The sequence below is a fragment of the Pleurodeles waltl genome, chromosome 2_1 (genome assembly GCF_031143425.1).
Source record: "Pleurodeles waltl isolate 20211129_DDA chromosome 2_1, aPleWal1.hap1.20221129, whole genome shotgun sequence".
Classification (NCBI taxonomy): Eukaryota; Metazoa; Chordata; class Amphibia; order Caudata; family Salamandridae; genus Pleurodeles; species Pleurodeles waltl.
In genome coordinates, this window is record NC_090438.1 from 283,691,453 (window position 1) to 283,712,024 (window position 20,572).

The window sequence follows — 20,572 nt, forward strand, 5'->3', positions numbered from 1 at the left end:
GGCCACAGGGCAAGGTTCATTTGGGAGCCAGACTTAGGATGAATGATCTACTTTCCTTCTCCATGGTAACAAAGATGGATATCTAAACTGGGCCTGTCCAATCCTTCCCTTTCCCCAGGTTGTTTGGTGTATTTGATACTCACACAAATCCACCCCTTAGAATTGACCAGGAGTAGCAAGCCAATTGTAGAAGGCTTGAGCTAAAGCATCTGCAAGACAGCAAGTTTGTTCACAATTGATTTCGTGTTTGAGAACAGTAACACTAAGAAAGTATAATTTGATGTGCATCATAGCTCTTTTATAGATCTTAGTTTTTTTTAGGGCAGCTTTTGTGCCTCATGATAAGATCTCATCCATTCATGCTTTAAGTGCATGATCTTCAGTTTAATAGACCAGTCAGTCTGTTAGCCAGCTAATCTTAGTCTTCTCTGTTTTCACAGTGTGCTTTTTTGTGGAATTTTGCTCAAGTGGAATACAAGTTGGCAACCATAATATTGCAATTGTCTGGATTATAGTTTGCATTCAAATGATTGTTGAGATACCTGGGGGTGTGTTGAACTTGAATCTTCCCTAATGGTTTAGCTGGTGGGATGTTCACTTCAACTATATTAAATAATTGTTAGTGCGGCCCAAAGAAACAGACGGCTCCAAATTATACATGTTTCAAACTGAACGCCCCCACTGGTGATGATGGCTAGCAGTCAGCTGCAACAAACAATAGGACTTGAATTTCTTCTAGAATTCCTAAGCTCCACCGTACTTGTGGTCAAGGATAAAGGCTCTGCCAAACTGCAACATGGTCATTCCTCATAGCTTGGAGCAATACTCCGATACAAAGCAAGTGTCCTCCCTGGGCATGTAAAAACATCCCTTTAATGTTTGTAGTTAAGCACCTTACCTTAATGGTATGCCCAAAAAAAACAGAACTAGAGCTATGCGTATGTTCTTTTTACCCAGGAGAAGGAGGCAAGTTGTAAATATTCCAAAGATTTTCTGCTATGCAATCACAGTCAGTATTTCAGCAGAAGAAATTTTGGAGGGAGATGAGCCATCCTGCTTAACTGAAGGCTGGATTTACATAGCAGGGAACCGTCCTCCTGTGGATGCAGAATAAATCCTTCAATGATATGTCAGAACCGAAATTTCACATCTTTGGACAAGTGTAAACGAATCAAGATTTCATCATTTAATAGCCACAAATCTTGGACATTGCCACTCATATCTGTAACTCAAAATCTGTTGCTAGGGCTTACATTTTTTGCTCTGAGGAGATTCTACCAACTGAGTTTTTGGCATCCGAAAAAGAGAGAACATGCGAAATTGGTTTTACCCCACTAAAACTCAGTACATTTTTTTGTTAGAATGTGTTTGCTCCTGCACAAATGTATATAAGTGTCCGAAATTACCCTTTAAATCAGAATGAGGGTTAAAGAGTTGAAATGTCACTACTTGCATAACCTTTCTTTTGTTTATTAAATGTTCACTTTGAATATTGTATATTGTTTTTATGCCACCTCCCGTGCATCAATGAATTCTACTAGCAATTGCAAAGTCAAATAGCAATGAGATCACAGACTTGTGTATTTGGTTCATATTTTTCATAGTGTTTCATACGTCCCCGTTTGCCCTCGCTATGGGCTTATTTAGCCCTCTCGGCCTAACATTTGTTCTCTTGTAGTGGATTTCCATGTATAGTCAAAAGCGCTGAATAGTTCTGCCTGCTTTTGGGGACCCCGGAGCACTGTTCTGAAAATGTCTACTTAAGTGTTGATGTTCGCCTTTCTTCAGGAAGGCCTGCAAAGTCACTTAAGAATGTCAATATGCAGCCTAAAGAAGAGGCTGCAAAGGCCAAAATTCTTCATCCTATTTGGTTGGAAAAAAAGGGTACTGTAAAGTAGATATGCATTCAAATTCATGAATATTTTAAAGATTTCGCTGAAAAAATTATTTCACAAACCTTTTTGCAATGTTATATAAGGATGGAGGAATGTAGGTCAGTGTAGCCCATAGGCTGCCATAATACAGAATCAAAATAAAGCTGTGCCTTTAAGAGCAAATGGTCCTCCCATATCCCATCATGCTTAACAAGAGGCAGTTACCTCAGTTCTTTTTTCCGGCTTCTTCTGACAGGACCCTGAAGCATTGAGCTCCACCTATTTATAGGTTTTTTTTTTTTCACAAAAATTTCACATCAAATCATTTTGATTACACTTTTACTTGATGTTTTTCATCTTGCTTGAATATTTTCTGTCTTTTTTTGTAAAATCCTGACAGAAATTTAAGGCATTTTTCCATCCAAAATGCCTATACTTTTTGACAAGTGTCCTCTCTGTAGCAGAAAGGCGGCCAAAACAGACCCACACAAGGTCTGTATTATCTGCCTTCCAGCTTCATATATACCAGATGCCTGTGAGATATGGTAAACCTTCTCCAGACGCACCCTCCGTGACAGGGAGAAAATTCACCTCCAGGCCAAAGAGGACAGCAGACGAAGAAAGCACCCTACTGGTAGTACCTTAGAGTGAGGGGAAGGTCAGTCTTCCACCAGGGCTCTTACTTTGTCGACCATTGCAGGCACAACATCTCAGAAACGCAGGTCCGGTCAAAAACAGCGCAGGTCCCGGACGACGTCTAGAACATCGACGCTGAGGCAAGTAACAGCGCCAACATGTTTGCCGTTGTTTTGCTTTACTTTTCACTGAGCCAAAATATACACACTCAAAGGAGTTGAAAAGATTCTGTGGAATGCACTTCTTAATCTGAAGAAGACAGTCATTATAGCTTTTCGCAAGGTTTGTGAAGGAAGGCTTGAATAGCAAAAAGTGTACTTTGAAAATGTGTAACAATGAAGTAAGACCATAAATAAATAATCTTTAATCTATAAACAGCAAATATATACATGCAAGAATACAAACACTGTTATTGATATCTGTATATATATTCGTACACACTGCGAAGCAAATAATTAATAAAAATGCATCACCGTAGGGCCTGTCAGGTGCTTCATCTTTCTCATGCCAGCAAGCCTATGACCCTGTTCGTCTGCGAGAAAGAGAGGTCTCCGCCCTCTCGGAAAATCTATGTCAGGCATTTGATGTCTGAATCCTGATTGAGGTCCCTCCATCTGCCACTGACGACCAGGGTCATCTTTTATATTTTAAAGAACCGGAGAAGGAGCTTTCTGGAAAACCCCTCCAATTGGAAAAGTATTCAAAATGCTGGCTAGTTTAGGTAAGCTTTGAAAGAAACATGTTGGGAGTTGGCAAAATTCCCATGGCGTCCCTCCCAAAGTCAAACCATTCCCTGCTGTACCATCCTTATCGTGCTGATTGACTAACTCCTTCATATTATGTCCTAACTCTTCAGTGATATGTCCTAGGTCTTCGGTGAGAAAGAGAACACGCAGAAATAGAAAACACGTTGCAAAACATGTTTGTACGGAAAACTACTCCCACCTCTAACGTGGCAATGAGGCTAAGCTGAATACAAATTAGAGTCTATAACTAGTGACCACTAAAGAGATGGTGGGCAGCTAAGCCAAGTGCAAAGTGGTGCGACACGAAGTCAGTGGTCAACACACAAATATCACTAAATCCGCGAAAGCAAGCTCGCCGGTGACGAAGCGACACCGCTTGCCGTCTTGTCGCTCTTCGACATCAAGAGTTTACACGCAGTCGAGACGACATGGACTTCTGACGCCAAGAAGTATCTGTCTGCCGAGGTCACCGTCGATACAGCATGGAAGATAGACGTCGAGGGTCACCCGATGTCACAGACGATCGAATTCTGGAGAGAGCGACATCGAGGAACACGTCGACGTCGTACATCGACATCCAGGAGTTTGTCAACATCGAGGAGGTCACCAAGGAAGAGAAGGAGGATTTACTCTACATCTGAATCCTCTGCCTCTCTTGTGATATTACCATCTTCTCCTCAACCGTCTCCTACTCCACATATGACAATGTCTTTGCCGCTTTCTCCACCTCCACCAGCTCCTCCTGCTCCTGTTGCACCTCCTTCGGTACCGGCTGTTACAACTCCTGTAGGAGCCTTCAGACATTCACGTCATCAGTCTTTTAGACGCTCCTATAGATCTAGACACCACCACCTTCATGATTATAATAACAGATCAACATCTCGCTCCCATAGTCTGCATTCCTCATCATCTACCAGAGACTATTCTCCAACTCTAACTCTCCTTCGCCACAAATCTCTCCCATTGATGATGTAAACACTTTTCAGGAAGTCCTTGTCCGAGGTGCTACTAAACTTAACACCCCTGTGGCAGTACCTACGCTGACAACATCAGATATCTTTGAACCCCTACACCAGCGGTCTTCCGCTGGTCCCAAGTCTTCTAGAGCCAGTGATGGACCAATTCTTGACACCAGCCACAGCCAAAACTGCACCTTCTAGACTCCAGAAGAAATATCGTCCTCCAGAACAGGATCCTTTATTTCTAAGGGCAGACCCAACACCAGATTCTGTAGTTATTGTCGCTGCCAATAAGCTACATTTGACTTCTCCTTCATCCTCTTCTCCCCCAGACAAGGAGAGCAAAAATCTAGATGCAGCAGGCCGCAAAGTTTGTTTAACATTGGCCATTTCTATGAAGACAGCTAGTGCCACGGCCCTTTGGGCAGATATGATCGCTCTCTTTTTGGGACTCCATCATCCAATTTGTTGATCATCTTCCCAAAGATAAGAAAGGAGACTTCCTTGAAATCATTAATGAAGGTGTCATGGTTTCTAACCAGATTATATGTGCAGCAGCGGATTTGTCTATTTTAGTGGTGCATGGATATTGTCATGGAATATCCCTGAGAAGGTGTTCATGGCTACGTCTTACTTCTCTCAAACCAGAAGCACAGCAAAGAATACAGACCCTTACATTTACAGGTTCTACTCTGTTTGGGTCTCACGCGGATGATGAGATGTCTAGAATGAAATCAGAACTAAAGGCACTGAAGGCTGTAGGCATTGAAAAATCGAGAGTGCAGCGGAAGTCTTTCCGTTCCTACCACCTCAGGTTTTTCTCATAGAGAATCCAAACTCTGCAATGGGTGCCAACTAGATCTCGGCAGCAACAGCACTAGAGTCCTATCAAACTCAACGCAAACAGATGCGGGGTCGATCCACTCCACAAACCGCTCAAGGAGGACGTCAAGCATCTGCGTCTAAACCCTGAATCCTTTTCCGCTACCCACTCCGGTAGGGGGAGAAGTATTTCGCATTATCTGAAAGAGTGGCAACGCATAACATCAGACTCCTGGGTTTTGAATGTTGTGCAAATTGGCTAATGTCTCAGGTTCCCCAATCCCCCACCTTCTATTCCAGCTAAGCCATCCAGATCCCATGTTGATGCTCTCAAGGCAGAGGTCAAAATCCTATTACAAAAGAAGGCGATAGAACCAGTCCCCACAGATCAGTGTGGAAAAGGGATTTACTCAAGGTACTCCCTAGTGCCAAAAAAAAGGACAAGCACAAATTCAGACCCATTCTCGATTTAAGAATAGCCAACAAATGCATTTGGAAGGAAAAGTTCAGAATGCTGTCTTTGCATTAGATATACCCCCAGCTTCACCAGGGAGATTCTTTGTTACATAGATCTTCAAGATTTTTACTTCCACATTCCCGCTGCCAGGAGGCATCAGAGGTTCCTAAGATTTCTTGTGGGACAAGACCATTACCAACTTGCAGTGCTCCCTTTCGGCCTCAAGTCAGCACCCAGAACGTCTAAGAAAACATTGAATCTTCGTCTATCCCTATCTAGACGATTGGCTCATAAAGGCATCCACATCTCAAGAGGCCCAACTACATTTCAATTGGACCTACCAACTTCTTTAACAATTGGGCCTTCAGGTCAACCTCACAAGTCAATGCCATCACCTGTCCAGAGGTTGCACTACTTAGGCGCCACCATTGACACCATTCAAGCAAAGGTGTTTCCTTCAGAGGAGCGACGTTCATCGATCCTTCTGAAATGTCAAGCTCTCTCTCCAGAGAGAGAGAGTCTCATTCAACGACAAGAATAGTCTCATCTCTGCTAGGGTCGATGGAGTCCTGCATCTACCTCATTCCCAATGCTTGCCTCCACAAGAAGCCCTTGCAGGAGTGCCTGGAAAACCAATGGAATAAGCTGATTGGCAAATGGGAGGAAAGGATTACTCTGTCTTCACATGCAATGCAATCCCTCAAGTGGTGGTGGTCTCCAAACAATCTTCTGAAAGGGATGCCATTCCACCAACAGGTTCCCACACAGACGATAGTCATGGATGCATTGTTACTCGGATGGGGTGCCCATATGGATCATCTACAGATTCAAGGCTCTTGGAAGTAGGGATTGTATCACATCAATCTCCTAGAGTTATGTGCAGTCCATCTCACACTCAAAGCCTTCTTTCCAGCATTCACCACAAATGCTTCTTCAAACAGACAGTACAGCCACCATGTACTCCTTGAACAAACAGGGGGGCACCAGATCCAGGACTCTATCTCTGAAGGCACAAACAATCTGGAACTGGCTTCTGGCCAGGAACTTATAAAATAACAGTCACTCGCCTCCCTGGCATAGAGAATGTTCAGGCAGACGCTCTCAGCAGAGCGATAGATGAAAACCATGAATGGGTTCTACACGATGACGTCGTACACTGCATCTTTTCCATGTGAGGCACCCCTTCTATAGATCTAGTCACAACAGCAGAAAACAAAAAAAGGCCTAGACTTCGTCTCCGGGTATTACCATCCAGGGACATTGGGGAATGCCCTATGGATAGACTGGTTAGGAAAATGTCTTTACACTTTTCTGCCTCTTCCCCCTGATGCTGGCAGTCCTGATCAAGCTGTCCCACTCCAAAACCAGGATGATACTCATTGCTCCGGAATGGTCACAGCAGTGGTGGTTTCCAGACCTCCTTCATCGGTCACTCCGTCCACATCAGACTGCCATGCAGGCCAGACCTGCTCATGAAATTCAGAGGTCAGATGAGACATCCCAACCTCTTGTCATTGAATTTGGCAGCATGGCTCCTGAGCTAGTGTAGTATGGTCACCTTAACCTTCCTCAAGACTGCATGGACATTCTAAGAGAGGCAAAGCGACCTTCTACCAGATCAGCATATGTCTTAAAACGGAAAAGGTTCTGCATGTGGTCTCTGGACAAGAGCATAGATCCAACAACATGCGGAGAAGATGTTATTCTTCCATATCTATTACAGCTAGCAAAATCTGGCTTGCAAATCTCATTTATTAAAGTACACCTGGCTGCTGTTACTGCATACAGAAACAGTCCTCCACAAACCTTTTTCTTTAAAATTCCAATCATTAAAGACTTCCTACAGGAATATCACTCTATTCTGTCTACTCCACCGATCTCAGGGGATGGGTTTGCTAATCTATTAAGCGCTTATGACTATACATGGAAATCCCCTACGAGAGAAGGAATAGTTTCTTACCTGTAGCTCCAGTTCTCTCGTAGGGGTATTTCCATGGTGGTCATAAGCGACCCTCCTTCGTCCTCGGTGGACTAGACATAATGATAAATCACAGACTCCATCTCAGCTAGTAAAGCTTACAATAAGAACTGAGGTAACTGCCTCTTGCTAAGCATGATGGGATATGGGAGGACCATCTGCTCTTAAAGGCACAGCTTTATTTTGATTCTGTATAATGGCAGTCTATGGGCTACACTGCCCTGCATTCCTTCATCTTATATAAAATTGCAAAAAGGTTTGTGAAAGATTTATTTCTGCTAAATCTTTAAAATAGTCATGCATTTGAATGCATATCTACTTTACAGTACTCTTTTTTCAACCAAGTAGGATGAAGAATTTTGGCCTTTGCAGCCTCTCCTTTAGGCTGCATATTGACATTCTTAATTGACTTTGCAGGCCTTCCTGAAGAAAGGCAAACATCAACACTTAAGACCTTTTCAGAACAGTGCTCCAGAGTCCCCGCAGGCAGGCGAAACTATTCAACACACCCAGAAAGCCTCCGCACGCCTCATCCTGGACATCCCCCACCACTGCCACATCACAGACCACCTGCGAAACCTGCACTGGCTCCCAGTCAGCAAGAGAATCACCTTCAAACTCCTCACCCACGTTCACAAAGCACTGCACAACAGCGGACCAGAATACCTCAACAGACTTCTCCTTTTACACCCCGACCCTGCATCTCCGCTCCGCTGACCTCGCCCTCGCAACCGTCCCACGCGTCTGCAGAAATACAGCCGGCGGTAGATCATTCTCACACCTCGCCGCCTAAATGTGGAACACTCTTCCCACCCACCTGTGCCAGACCAAAGACCTCCTTACCTTCAGGACACTTCTCAAGACCTGGCTGTTCGAGCAGTAGCAGCACCTCCCCTCCCCCCAATAACCTTAGAACACCTAAGTATGTTTTCTAATTTCTTGGTGTCCCGTTTACAATCCTTTGGAATATTTAGTCCATATAGCAAAAGATATGCTTACCAAATGGGACACCAAGGAACAAACAAATCTCTTCTATGCGGAACCTATGGAGCATCACTTTTAACTTTAAGAAAAGTGTGATTTTGCCTTTCAATCGATTTCGAACCGTGTGGATACCTTGAAATAATGGTTTGAGTGAGATGGAGGTATGGAATTTGATCATGACTTTGTAGACATGCAGTTCTAGTGATCCCCTTGGCTTGGAAGATTAGCAAAATCCAGTATGCTCTCTTACCCCTTCTCTAAGAAACGACGGTCACACGGATGCTTAAAAAATTAATTTTCAAGATGGTGGTGGACATTCATGTTACTCGGTCTATTCCACTGCCATCTTTGTGTCATTGTCCTTCACCTTCGGCAGAACGGTCTTTGCACACACTTGACGTCAGGAGTGTGTTTAGTGTATTTGGAAAAAGTTTCTTCTTTTAACAACCACGAAGATGTCCCATCTGCTGTATTACAAGTGCATTAGATAGAATATGACACTTGCAATATGGTAGAACAGATATCCGTCATATTTTGATAGAGAATCCTGTCTGTTAAACTTTAAATAAGGCCCTTAGTGCTTGTTTTCCACATTGTTTCTTGTACAGTATGGTGGTAGAATAAAAACATAAAACATCAATTAGTGGTAACTCTGCAACTACTGCTTTTTTGTGAACATCCTGACATCTCTGAAATTTGCAGTTGCTTGGAGGTAGGTGTGTGTAATCTGCAACATTGCTGTTTGTGAGAGTGAGATGAATTAGGTTGACATTTTTTAAATAGGCAAAGGGTTCAGTCAAATCCCAAAATATTGCCCTGATTAGCTTGAATTACTATTGTTCCATCGCCATAGATGTTTTTAGTAATCTGGGTTTATTAAGAATATAGCAGATATTGTTGGCTTTCACAGCCAGTGCAACAGAGACACCCTTGTGGTTCGAAAATCACATCTGATGGACCATTTCCATGCATTGTGATCACTGTAGAATAAAAGGTCAGTACTAATTGACTTTGCAAGCGTCCCATTCATCAGATTTTAGTTTAATATGATTCCGTAAGTGCAACATGTATGAGCAGATATAGGTTCCATGCTTTATGTCCCATACATAGTATCCAAGCTACACCTCACTGATGCTATGCATCAAATCTGAAATCACTCTGGTTTTGCTTCTTATCACATTCATTGTGGCCGTAAGCAGTTCGTACTGGACTGTTTCTCTTGGAGCAAGTTGCTGCCAGTTCGTACTGGACTGTTTCGCTTGGAGCAAGAAAGTAACTGATTTGCCTAATTTTGCTCCCTGCCTGGAGTGGTGCTTTGGGCGAAAAAACAATGGTGTGGAAAGCAGGCCTCAAAGCTCAGACTTTTATTAGTATTTACCCCTGGTCACCTTGATTTTTGGGTGAAACTACCTCTGTACGAAATATTAAATATACTGTATAATTACCCCTCACACTTGAACTGTGGTAACTTAGAGGTTCAACCATAGTTAGCGGATTATTTTCAGCATTGCCTATAATAGTATAATTATAATAATTCTATATTTACATTCTCCAGTTTACCGACATATCCCAAGGGTGAAATAACTAGTTCTCCCCTCCCACACTGACCAAAGAATAATATACATGCTCTATAGCAGCAGACACAGCAATATGGTAATGGTTACCATGGAGTTCACTCAACTGGGCGACCCATAAAATTACACCTGACACTAGAGATCCTCAACAAAAAGTTGTCAAATGAACAGGAAAAAACCTGTGAAACAGTTCATGGTCTGCCCTATATCAGGAATGTATTTAAAACAAACATTTGCAATGCAACGGGTCTCGCGTTTGCTCGTGTTGGAGCTGATAGCGTTGTAAACTCCTAACCTGACTTTGCACCTATCGGCAAAAGTGTATTTGTTTACGTAACCCGAAAAAGTGCAATTAACTGTGTAAAGCGCTCGACTTCTGCCAAGAGAGATCGCGCTGGGAAAATAGAGAAAAAGTAGTCCAGCGAGCCTCGCATGTTTTCTGTACTGGGGCGATGCGCTCGAGGAGGGCTATCCACCGGAAAAGGCATGACATGTGCATGCCTTCCACTAATGAAATGAAGCAGATTCTAACAGGCACGCCCACAAGCCAATGACAGACACTGATGTGACGTGGACAGGGCTCTGAGCCCTTTTTAATTACTAAAGCGTCTCGCTTAGCGAACACATGCGACGCAGGCTCGACCCTAAAAAGGAAAGATACCCATGGTTAACATTTTGAACCACTGTTACAGACTAGATACTTTTACTTTGTTGGCTCTGCTGAATTGTTTAACCCAATATGTTCTGCGAGCGATGATACTAGGAAGTTTAATTGGTCATGGCAGATATTGCTTTTTCCCTGTGCTTATTCATTGGAAAGATGCAACAGCTTCGTGGTGGCTGTGCTGTCCTATTTAGTTGCAACCTACTGGGGCTGATAAATCTCACATCTCGCTTTTGTTTTTTTCTTATCAGGGATTCACCTTTATTAAGATGACATTCTTATGGTAAAACGTCATTACAATCCATACTTAAAAATGAATACCCTTTAAATTGTTACGACTTGGTACCATGCAGTTCTGTGGTAGACGAGCATATATCCTACGTAATGATTTATCATGCGTCTTTAAATAGAAAAAAAACATTTATGTAACTTAGTTAAACTTTTTGTGATACTCTAGTGAGTACTTATTCCCATGGTTAAAGCTTCTTGTCAACTTTTAATAGAAACACTATACCGTTATGTTCGACATGTCACATTTGTTTTTTCTTTTGATTTAGGTAGTTCAAGACTTAGCCCTTCCAATCCTGTAGATTTATTTGATAACATCCCTTGTACTGCTGGACCACAAACTTCAGATGAAATTGGATCTAGCGGTATTGATTTAAGAAATAACTGCTTGCTTTCTGTTTGTGCCAGTACTAATCATTTTCATCATTTAACAAAATGAAAGCAGTGTGGTATAGAACATACTTTCTTGCATGAAAACTGCGCGCTATTGGCGCTCTTCTTACTGCTGTAACATTAACAAGCATGAGCTTAAAAGCTGTACAGTCATGCACCATAAGCAGCATAAACATCTAACCATTGTTCCTTCTGCATAATGAAGGAGGCAATCAATAAACCAGATTCGGACATGACATATAAGCTTCATCTTGTTCTTGATTTGCTAACTTGTCATTTTATGTTGTATATTTAATTATTACCTGGTTGTCCGATAGGTTGATGAAATGTATTTTTGTGCGAAATACATTTAGCAAGCACACAGACAGCGTACTTGTTAATTTTTAATCCTCAAAAGGAAAGTGTGAAAAGATGAACTATGTGACCCTTTATTTAAAAACGATGATAAATTATGTGTACGATAAGAAATGCAGTAACGTAATAAAATAATCTACCTAGACACTAACAATTAAAAATTAAAATAGCAATGCAAGCTATATGCATTAGAGTGAAGAATGTTAATGAAATTAAATTTTTCTTAATAATGCACAGCTTATAAGCAAATGCAGAAAGTCCATCTCAACAAATGGTTTCCAGAATGAAGTTGCAACGTGGATGCTTAATAGACTTGTGTACCACACTCTGCATCTAGGGATCCACTGACTTTTAATAGAACACATCACCTCATCCCTGCATTCTCCTTTCAGTTATGCTTGGTGACAGCAAGAATTCTGATGACTTAACAATTTCAACATTGGTACAAATCAGCATAGAATCACATACACCTGAATGAAAAATACCTCCAGAAGAGAGAGACAGACGCACAAAACCGCTAAAGGTGTAGAATGTGTGGCAGCTTGTGTGTGGCAACTCATATGATGTTAAAGTTCATGAGTTTTGGCTGTGGAAGTTCAGATTTACAAATTTAACTTTTTTTTTTTTAGGCTTACAAAATCAGCTTACTAGACGTCGGCAAGCATTACACGCAGGGCCTTTCATTGGCATAGACAACTGTTCCTCAGTAAGAAACTGTTTAGAATATTGCCATCAGCATCCGAAAAAAAGATGGTGGTACCTAGAGTCCAACATACTAATTATATTGGGTGATAGATCCTTCTCCCACCTAAAGGCAAAAATGGAACTGGCTTACATTGAATGTTTGCTAAGTGGGAGATCACTAGATAGTGTTTAAAAACAATATTGTTCCTCGAATCACTTTCATTTATGCTATTTTTAACCGTTTTAACATTTGCTTCCATTAGCGCCATTTAATGATTAGATACCTACACACTCTGAAATAACATAAAGTTGGACTTGTTTAACAGATATTTCCTTGAGTAACTGCTATTTTAATTAGCCCCTGAGCCGAATTCATCCAGTTTTCAACAATATTCCATGTCGTTCGACCCATGTTAAAAAGGACACTAAATCCTGACACGTAACCATGTTCTAGTGTGTCCCCGGGCATGTTGTGCCATGCTGCTCAAATCACTTATTAGTATAAAACAAAATACGTAAGTCTTATTTGTCTAGAATTACCTTTTTAACCTGTAGGTACGTATTATTCAAATCTTTAGGCAGTACGTTGTAAACCACATAAAAGGTACTGTAACCAATAAGGTTTTATTTAATTTTCTTGATAAATTGGTTATTTTACTTTACAGTTAACCACACAACCTCTTTTAAAGTTTCCAGGTTCCCAATTAATAATCTCTTTCTGAAGGAAATTGAAAAAGCAGGTGTGGCAGACAGGAAGCAAACGATCTAATACACAGTATAAAAGAAACGTGATGGAGGGGTTTTCTCCTCAGAATCAAGGCACTGACTGCTATTGTGCTGTGGAATGCCGACCTCTCAGCCATAGTGAAGTATAATAATGAGCAAAATGGTCAGAACGTTCTGAGGCAAATACAGTGGCACTTTAAACATGGACTTGTTCCATTTGGTATATAAATTGCGCTAACAGAACATGATATTTTTTTGTTTCGTATAGACGAACTATCTTTTTCAAGTGCTAAAAAAAATGAGTCTTGGATAGTCTATAAAAATATTCTATTCAGTGCACAGCAAATTTCTTTTTGTGTTCCAATTTTACTTGTAGCTACTAAGCGCTCTACATCCTCGTCCAACCTGAAGCAAGCAGAAATAGTAATAAACAAACGATTGTCCTCCTCTTCTGCAACATTGCTGAATGCACCTGACAAAGGTGAGTTAAACATTTTCCTTGTTTTAGTTTCACCTAATCCTTCATCTTTCATGTCTGAAGTGCTTTTCTAAATGTGTTTAATCTGATCATATGAGGTAGAGTTCTATCCTCATTAATTATCTAAGAGAATAACTTGTCTGGTAATCCACATCATTAAGTGTGCCTTTTCTGGACCACAATTAATCTGCTTTACTTTTTGCTTAATATAGCATATTATTCAAAGTGTGCTCACTTGAACTGCTCAACAATTTTGTTTTAATCATGTCATAGTGTGACTGCCTAATCTTGACTGAAATCTGAACGTGAGGAGCATGTTGAGACACTGAAATTTCAGTTAATGCTTAAAATTAGTGTATTGTTTGGTGTGTGTGTTTTACATGAACATCATGTTCTCTGCTATTTTCACTGATTTTGAAATGTATTCCTTCAGTCAGCTCTGTCTGTCATCAATGTTCACAGGTTCTGATTGTTAGTAGTTCTAAATTCACAGGTACAGGTGTAAAATGGACACTGAAAGTAAAACACTTTTTTAAATGCAGAGCTTAATCATTGTCTCTTGCCCTACTAGAATGGCAAGCAAAAGAGGCTCTGGCCCAGAAAGTCCAGACTTTTCCGAGATCATACCTGGAAAGAAGGACTGGCATGTGTGCAAATATCACCCATCGTGGTGCCATGCCTCACAAAGAAATACAGGGCACCTGACTCTGCAGCAGTATGTTTTATCAACCACCCTAAGCCAAACTCTGTATTGTAGCAGCTGCACAGTGGTCTTTACAGAATCTTTTTTTGCTGGCTTAGGCTCCTCCAGATATAGGTGGGAGAAATATGCACAAAAAATTCAATTTATGGCCAAGTCTACTCATCAGACAGGGACCAGACTGTGTAGGCAAAGAAGAGGGGTTCTTCTCATTTCCGCTCCAAAGTTACTGCATAGGGAACCTTACTTGCCAATGCTGCCCCCATGCTAACCCACATACAGGCCTCGGTGAGGGGTGGCTTCCTATTTTTCTTCTACATGGGCACAGATTCGGACTAAACATTGGGTGCTCCAACTGGTGCAGCCAGGGCACACGTTGAAATTCATCTAACAACTTCCCAGTTATCCACCTAGGAAAGAGCACCATCTGCACATGCAGGAACTACACCACAAAATTGTACTTCTCCTTCTCAAAGGAGTGATGGAAAGAGTGCTGAAATCCCAAAGAAATCTGGCCTTCTAAGTTTTTTTTTTTTTCTTTCTATTTTTGGTCAGGAAGAAAACAAAAGAATGGCGACCTATTTAGGACGTCAGAAAAATAAACAAGTTTATGAAGAAGCAATCTTTTCTGATAGTGAAGTTAGATGAAGTTTACCTTTTGCTCAAGGAAGGGGAGTTCTTTACCTCCCTAGACTTACAAGATGCATGCATTAGTGCATGCATCCGTGTCCCTATTTACTCTACATCAGCACCACAGACAATGTGTTTGGTTCTCTTTGACAAGGCAGTTATAAGCTCTTCCTTTTGACTTTCCTTTTGTCCACCCTTCCCTAGATATTCACAAAGTACCTTGCGCTCGTAGCAGGCTTCCTAGGCAGACCGTGCCACCAGATGTACCTGTACTTGGATGACTGGTTTGCCGAGACAACCTTGGAGGAAAATGCTTGTCCTGCCAAGGTCGGGGTGTCCATGTTTCTTCAGCTGGGTCTGACACTAAGTGTAGAGACGTCTTCCATTCATCCATAGATATAACTGGGTTTGTTTGGTCTAGTCTTAAACATGCAACTCAGCAAATCATCCACTCCAGAACTGGGTGAAAAACTCATAGCGCTGGCACCTATCAACTGACCCAGTCAATCGATCCCAGTTGTGTACTTGTAAATCATTACTGGACCTTCTGTCGTCATGCATGGGACTGGTGCTTTTCTGCCAGCTCCAAACTGGGCTGATTCAGGAGTAGCTCAATCAGCAATTGTAGGAGTCAGTGGGATTCTGTAACAACACTGCAATAGTCTCCACACACCTCAGACAGGCTCAGCTGTGGTGAAGCATCCAAGATAACCTGAGGGCAAGCATCCTCTTTTAATCCACCTGCACAGGATTATTATGACACATGTCTCGGTGTAAGAGAGGAGGCACTGGGCCATAGTGAATAGGGTGAACGGTTCCATGGAGCACCTTCCAGTGATGCAGAATGACTAGGCAGATATGCTGAACTGCATACTGTCAGACTTCTGTGAGTGGGACCTTAACCGGGATCAGCTGCAATATATCTACCAGAAATGGTGGCATCACGTTCTACACCTGTTCCGCCATCATGCACAACAAGAAATTCCTGTACTACGCCAGCAGTTGCTGACAACTGGTGTCCAAGGCCAATGACTTACTGATGACATAATCAAACGGTTTTACTTACACCTTTCAGCAATTTCCTCTCATTCCCAGAGTGCTGAGGAAGGGTGAAACAGATCACTGCTCACGAATACTGATTACCCCATCATGGCTGTGCCAATTCTAGGCAGTGTCATATCTGATAGAGATTTCTAGTTGCAGATTTCTTCCCTTAGAATTTTCCCCAGGCGTCAGACTGGATCTGGAGATTATTCTTCAAGCAATACCCTTGGGGTTGGTCGACACCCGCGGGCGTCGTTGATGTCGTAGTCGGTGTGATGACATCAGGAGTAGTATATAGACACCGCCTTTGCATAGTGACGTCAGTTCTTTTCTTTCCACACAATGCGCTGATACGGAGAAGAGCTACCCTGATCTCTTTTTGACCAATTTCCACCGTTTTGGCAAGTTTTTGTGAGAATTTTTGGTGCGTTGAGGATGTCCCCAAAGACAGGTTTCCAGCCCTGCGAGGACTCTCACCGCACGATGTCGGTGACGGATACTCATCGGTTTTGTCTATGGTGTCCCGAGCACGACCTCGACCCGAAGTCGTGCTCCGAGTGCTGGGCCATGCACCTGAAGGCTTTGAGGGAGTGATCTCTAAAGCTAATGGAGGCCCGGGTCTCGACTCTGCTTAAGTCCTGGTCTCGATCGAGAGGAAGGTCTCGAGACCGTTCGCGGAGCCATCACCACTCGTCTTCTTCTAAATCTTTGGGTGCAGCTAAAGTTGTTGTTGAAGAGGTCCCGTCGCTCGGCTAACGCAGCAGAGGGTGACGCTCAAGGCCTCCATCCTCAGAGCCTGCGTTGGAGTTTCCCTAAAGAATCAAAGCATCCATCAACATGATCATGCTATGCCCTCAAGTGGAAATGTGTTTTATATGTGGTGTAAAAACAATGGCCATGATCCTCCTTATGTTCAAGAGAATGTAATCAGAACTTACTTCACTTGGCCAGGTCAGGTTTATAATTCTCTTCCATTAAAGCCCACTTAGCAGTGATTACTGTGTACCGAAAATTTCCAACACAACCCTCTTTCTTCAAGGTTTCTGTGATTAAAGATTTTATTTAGAAGGGATTAAAGATTTTCCTCCAATTAGGAAACCATCTCCTGCTTTTGAATTAAACTTTGTGCAAACAAAGTCAATGGGTCTTCCATTTGAAACCACCACGACATTGCAACACTTGTCATGGAAAACTGCCATATTAATAGCTGCGACCTCTGCATGTAGGGTTAGTGAGCTACAGGTATTGTCATCTTCAGAACCCTTCAGATTTGTTGTCATAATAGAGTAGTTCTGCATACACATTCTTCACTTATACCTAAAGACCCAGATTTTTTTTATATTAATCAATCCACTGCCTACATTTTTTCCTAACCCTACTTCAGCATCAGAAAAATCCTGCACTCTTTGGGTGTGCTACGTTTCTGTTTAGGCAAATAGAAAGGTATAAGAAAGTTGGATCATCTTTTTATAAGTTATGGAGCTTTAAGGTAAGACTTAGCTGCTTCAAAACAGCCTTTAGTAAGATTATTAGTTTCTTTTTTCATTTGTGCTATTAAACTCTCACCAGGCAAACCTAAGGCTCACTGTACAAGAGTTAAAGTGGCAACAACAGCTTCGGTCAGACAGGTTCCAATCCAAGATATTTGTATAGCAACTACTTAGAGATGTATGCACACATTTACAAGACACTATTGTCTAGACACAGTCCCTGAAACAGAAGCAAAGATCGAACATGAAACATTGAGAAATTTGTTTAAATGGTTACAAACCTTTTGGCTTCATGCATTAGTGCAGTGTGGTTGGACTGTTCTAGCCAATGCCAGTAAGATTTTCCTCTCATACTATTACGTATTCTTGAGAGCTGCGACTATGTTTTCTACAACTGGCTACTCTATTCAACGTTTGACTATCATGAAGATCCTATGATGCTGAAGGAAAAGTTATGCACCTGTAGGTCCACTTCTGCAACGTTAGTATCTTCTTTGAAGTCATAAACAACTCTCCCGCCTCCCTGGCTGTCAGGGCATATTTGTTTATAATTCATGTAAAAAAACTGGCACTACAGTGCATTGTGAGATGGGGGCTTCTGTGGTTCTTAAAGGAAAAGGGGTCTTCTTAAACTCTCATTGTTAACCTACTAGACTGCCTTTAGCCTCATGCTTTTGCTATAAAGGTAGCCTTTTCCATAACTGTTGTACAGTCAATGGCTACTTAATAGCTTCAACTGTTTTTCTACAGCATTCAGAAGGAAAATACGTTCTCTGACAAACTACAGTGAGACTATGCAAAATATTTTGAGTGGTGAACATTCTTCATGTACATTTTCCACAGAGTTTAAGTATATTAAAGAGGGTGTTCCTGGGGTCAGTGGAGGTTGCAGGGAAAATATTCAATGTTTATGGCTTCAATTAAGGTGCCTACAATGCAGAACTAGAACTACAGGTATGTAACTTCTCCTTTGGTGTCACCCACCAGTTGGTCACATGTCCACCTCCTCCCCCTGATTCTTTGATGGCCATCGTACATTTTTTTTTTTTTTTTAACCATATAATGATGGCCGACTGTGTGTGCGCATGCCCACACATGCGTGGCGGACATATTTTGAAGTATTATGTTAATGCTTGAACAAAATTCATTAAAATAGTTGGTGCAGAAATGCATGCTTCTGCGCAACTGTCATTAAATGTATTTTGTTTACTGCATTTCCAGATGACCACTGCGGATTCATGTGTATCCTCGGCAACCATCTAAAAGATTAACTCTGTGTTTGTGCTGCTAAAACAAAATGACTAGAAGTGACATATGTCTTATCTGCCTTCTACAGACATTCAGCCGCATTGGAATATTTTTTCTTTTTTTTGTACTGCAGTGGATGGTAACACGGAACATGCAGATAGTGTCAACAAATGTTCTTCATGGAAATAATTTGTTTCCAGTAAAAACGTGTTTCTGTGATTCGATGTGTATTGTTGTGTTTACATTGGATGATGCTATGTTGAATAAACGCTGAAATAATGCAGAAGTCAGGTGTTTGTTCCCCTTTGAGAGAAGGGGTTATCATTGATGTTGATGGTGATGTTAGATGGTCATTGCCTGTAGGCAGGGATGGAGTCGTGTGGTGTGAGGGCAACACAGGTGTTGTTCCACCAGTCAAGCACCGGGCTTCAGCCTCCTGTTAGTAAGCTGGGGCTTGACATGGCAGAGCTGATGCCACTACCACTGTGCCTCAGGAGAAAATAGCAGCCCTTGTTAAAACAAGCCAGTGCGACACCCACGTATAAGCTGCTAATGGCTGTGGCTATTGATCTGTGTGCTGATGTTTCTGTGGTGTGGCTGCCGCAGATGGGTGCCCTCTACTCTGTTCCGTGAGCTGAGCAATGGCCATGGGCAGTGAGGTGAGCCAGGTACACATTTATTTTACCGGACAAGAAAAGTAGAGTTTATGCTGAGCCATCCAAGATTCTCCTCCCCAGTGGGCAGTGGAGGCGGCTGAAGAGGGTTAACAACCTGTTCAAACTGATGCTGGGGGAGTGGAACCGACCGCCCTTTAGGAGGACTGGTAAGCCTATTTTTGCAGCTCTTTCTCCTCCCTATGCACCCCCGCCGGTCACCAACAAAGAGAGACTCCCTTATGCCTTTGCTACTTCTTATTCGTCATTACCCCTCTACATTCCAACTTCCTTCAAATGGATTGAATTTGAAGCAGTCCGAAACAGTCAGCATTTGCTTTCTCTTCTCCAACCCCAATAGTTTTCATGGCCAAGACATATTGGCTTCGCCAGTACTCGTTTTTTTTTATGTTGAGCATGCACTGAAGTGCATTTGTTTACTTGCTTTGTACCGCTTTTTCCACTACATACCACACCTCTGCTTTTTCTTTTCCCTTCCCTACTGCCCATCTTAAATTTTTTATATTTTATTTTTATTTTTTACAAGCGGCATTAGCTGCAGACCAGATTGCTCTTAGGCTGCCAGCGCCCTTTATCACGCACATTTCTTTTAAAGTTTTTTTTTACATTTTACTTTTTTTAATTTACTGTTCTAACATTTCACTTTACTGTGTTAGGAAAGTAAATTAAACATTTCCGCCTACCTCACAGATCATGATGTACATGTGTGTCAAGACGCATGCATGGTTTTCAGGGTGGCCTGTTGGAACGCAAGATTGCCAGCCGTGTGTGCCTGTGTCCTGTTGCTACAAACATTGAAAAGCCAGTCACTTTGCCTTTTACAGCAGAGAACATTTAGCTTTGCCAATGCTTGTATATAAATAGCTTGTAATTATTTTTTTTTAAAACGGTATGCCATAGAAGGAAATCACAGTTATTATACAGCATGGGTATATTTTGTTGAATCAATAGTGATATACTTTTCTTTTGCTTTTGAGGATAAAATATTTAATGATTTACCACTAGTTAACGTAAATAGTACATTTGGTAGGGAGGGTAAAATGTGACGAGTGGGCATTGTTTGAGAAAGTTTAGCAGAAAATAAATAATTTTCTGCTTGGCTTTACACTAAAACAGGTACCCATGCTGAATAACTGTTGCTCCCTTTTAATGCTGCCTAATTGCTTTTA

The 20,572-nt window shown here is 41.8% G+C and overlaps 1 protein-coding gene across 17 annotated transcripts in view; it reads left to right on the forward strand.

Annotated features, from left to right (window-relative positions):
• The window catches only part of MAP7D3 (MAP7 domain containing 3), a 543,746-nt gene that overhangs the window by 148,111 nt on the left and 375,063 nt on the right, over positions 1-20,572 (forward strand). For 10 of the 17 annotated variants that reach the window (XM_069212462.1, XM_069212464.1, XM_069212463.1 and 7 more), the window contains exons 6-7: positions 11,252-11,347; positions 13,516-13,620. In XM_069212462.1, the coding sequence (XP_069068563.1) occupies positions 11,252-11,347; positions 13,516-13,620 (201 nt within the window). The remainder of the gene's footprint in view (positions 1-11,251; positions 11,348-13,515; positions 13,621-20,572) is intronic. The other 7 variants (XM_069212467.1, XM_069212471.1, XM_069212470.1 and 4 more) reach the window with 1 other exon arrangement.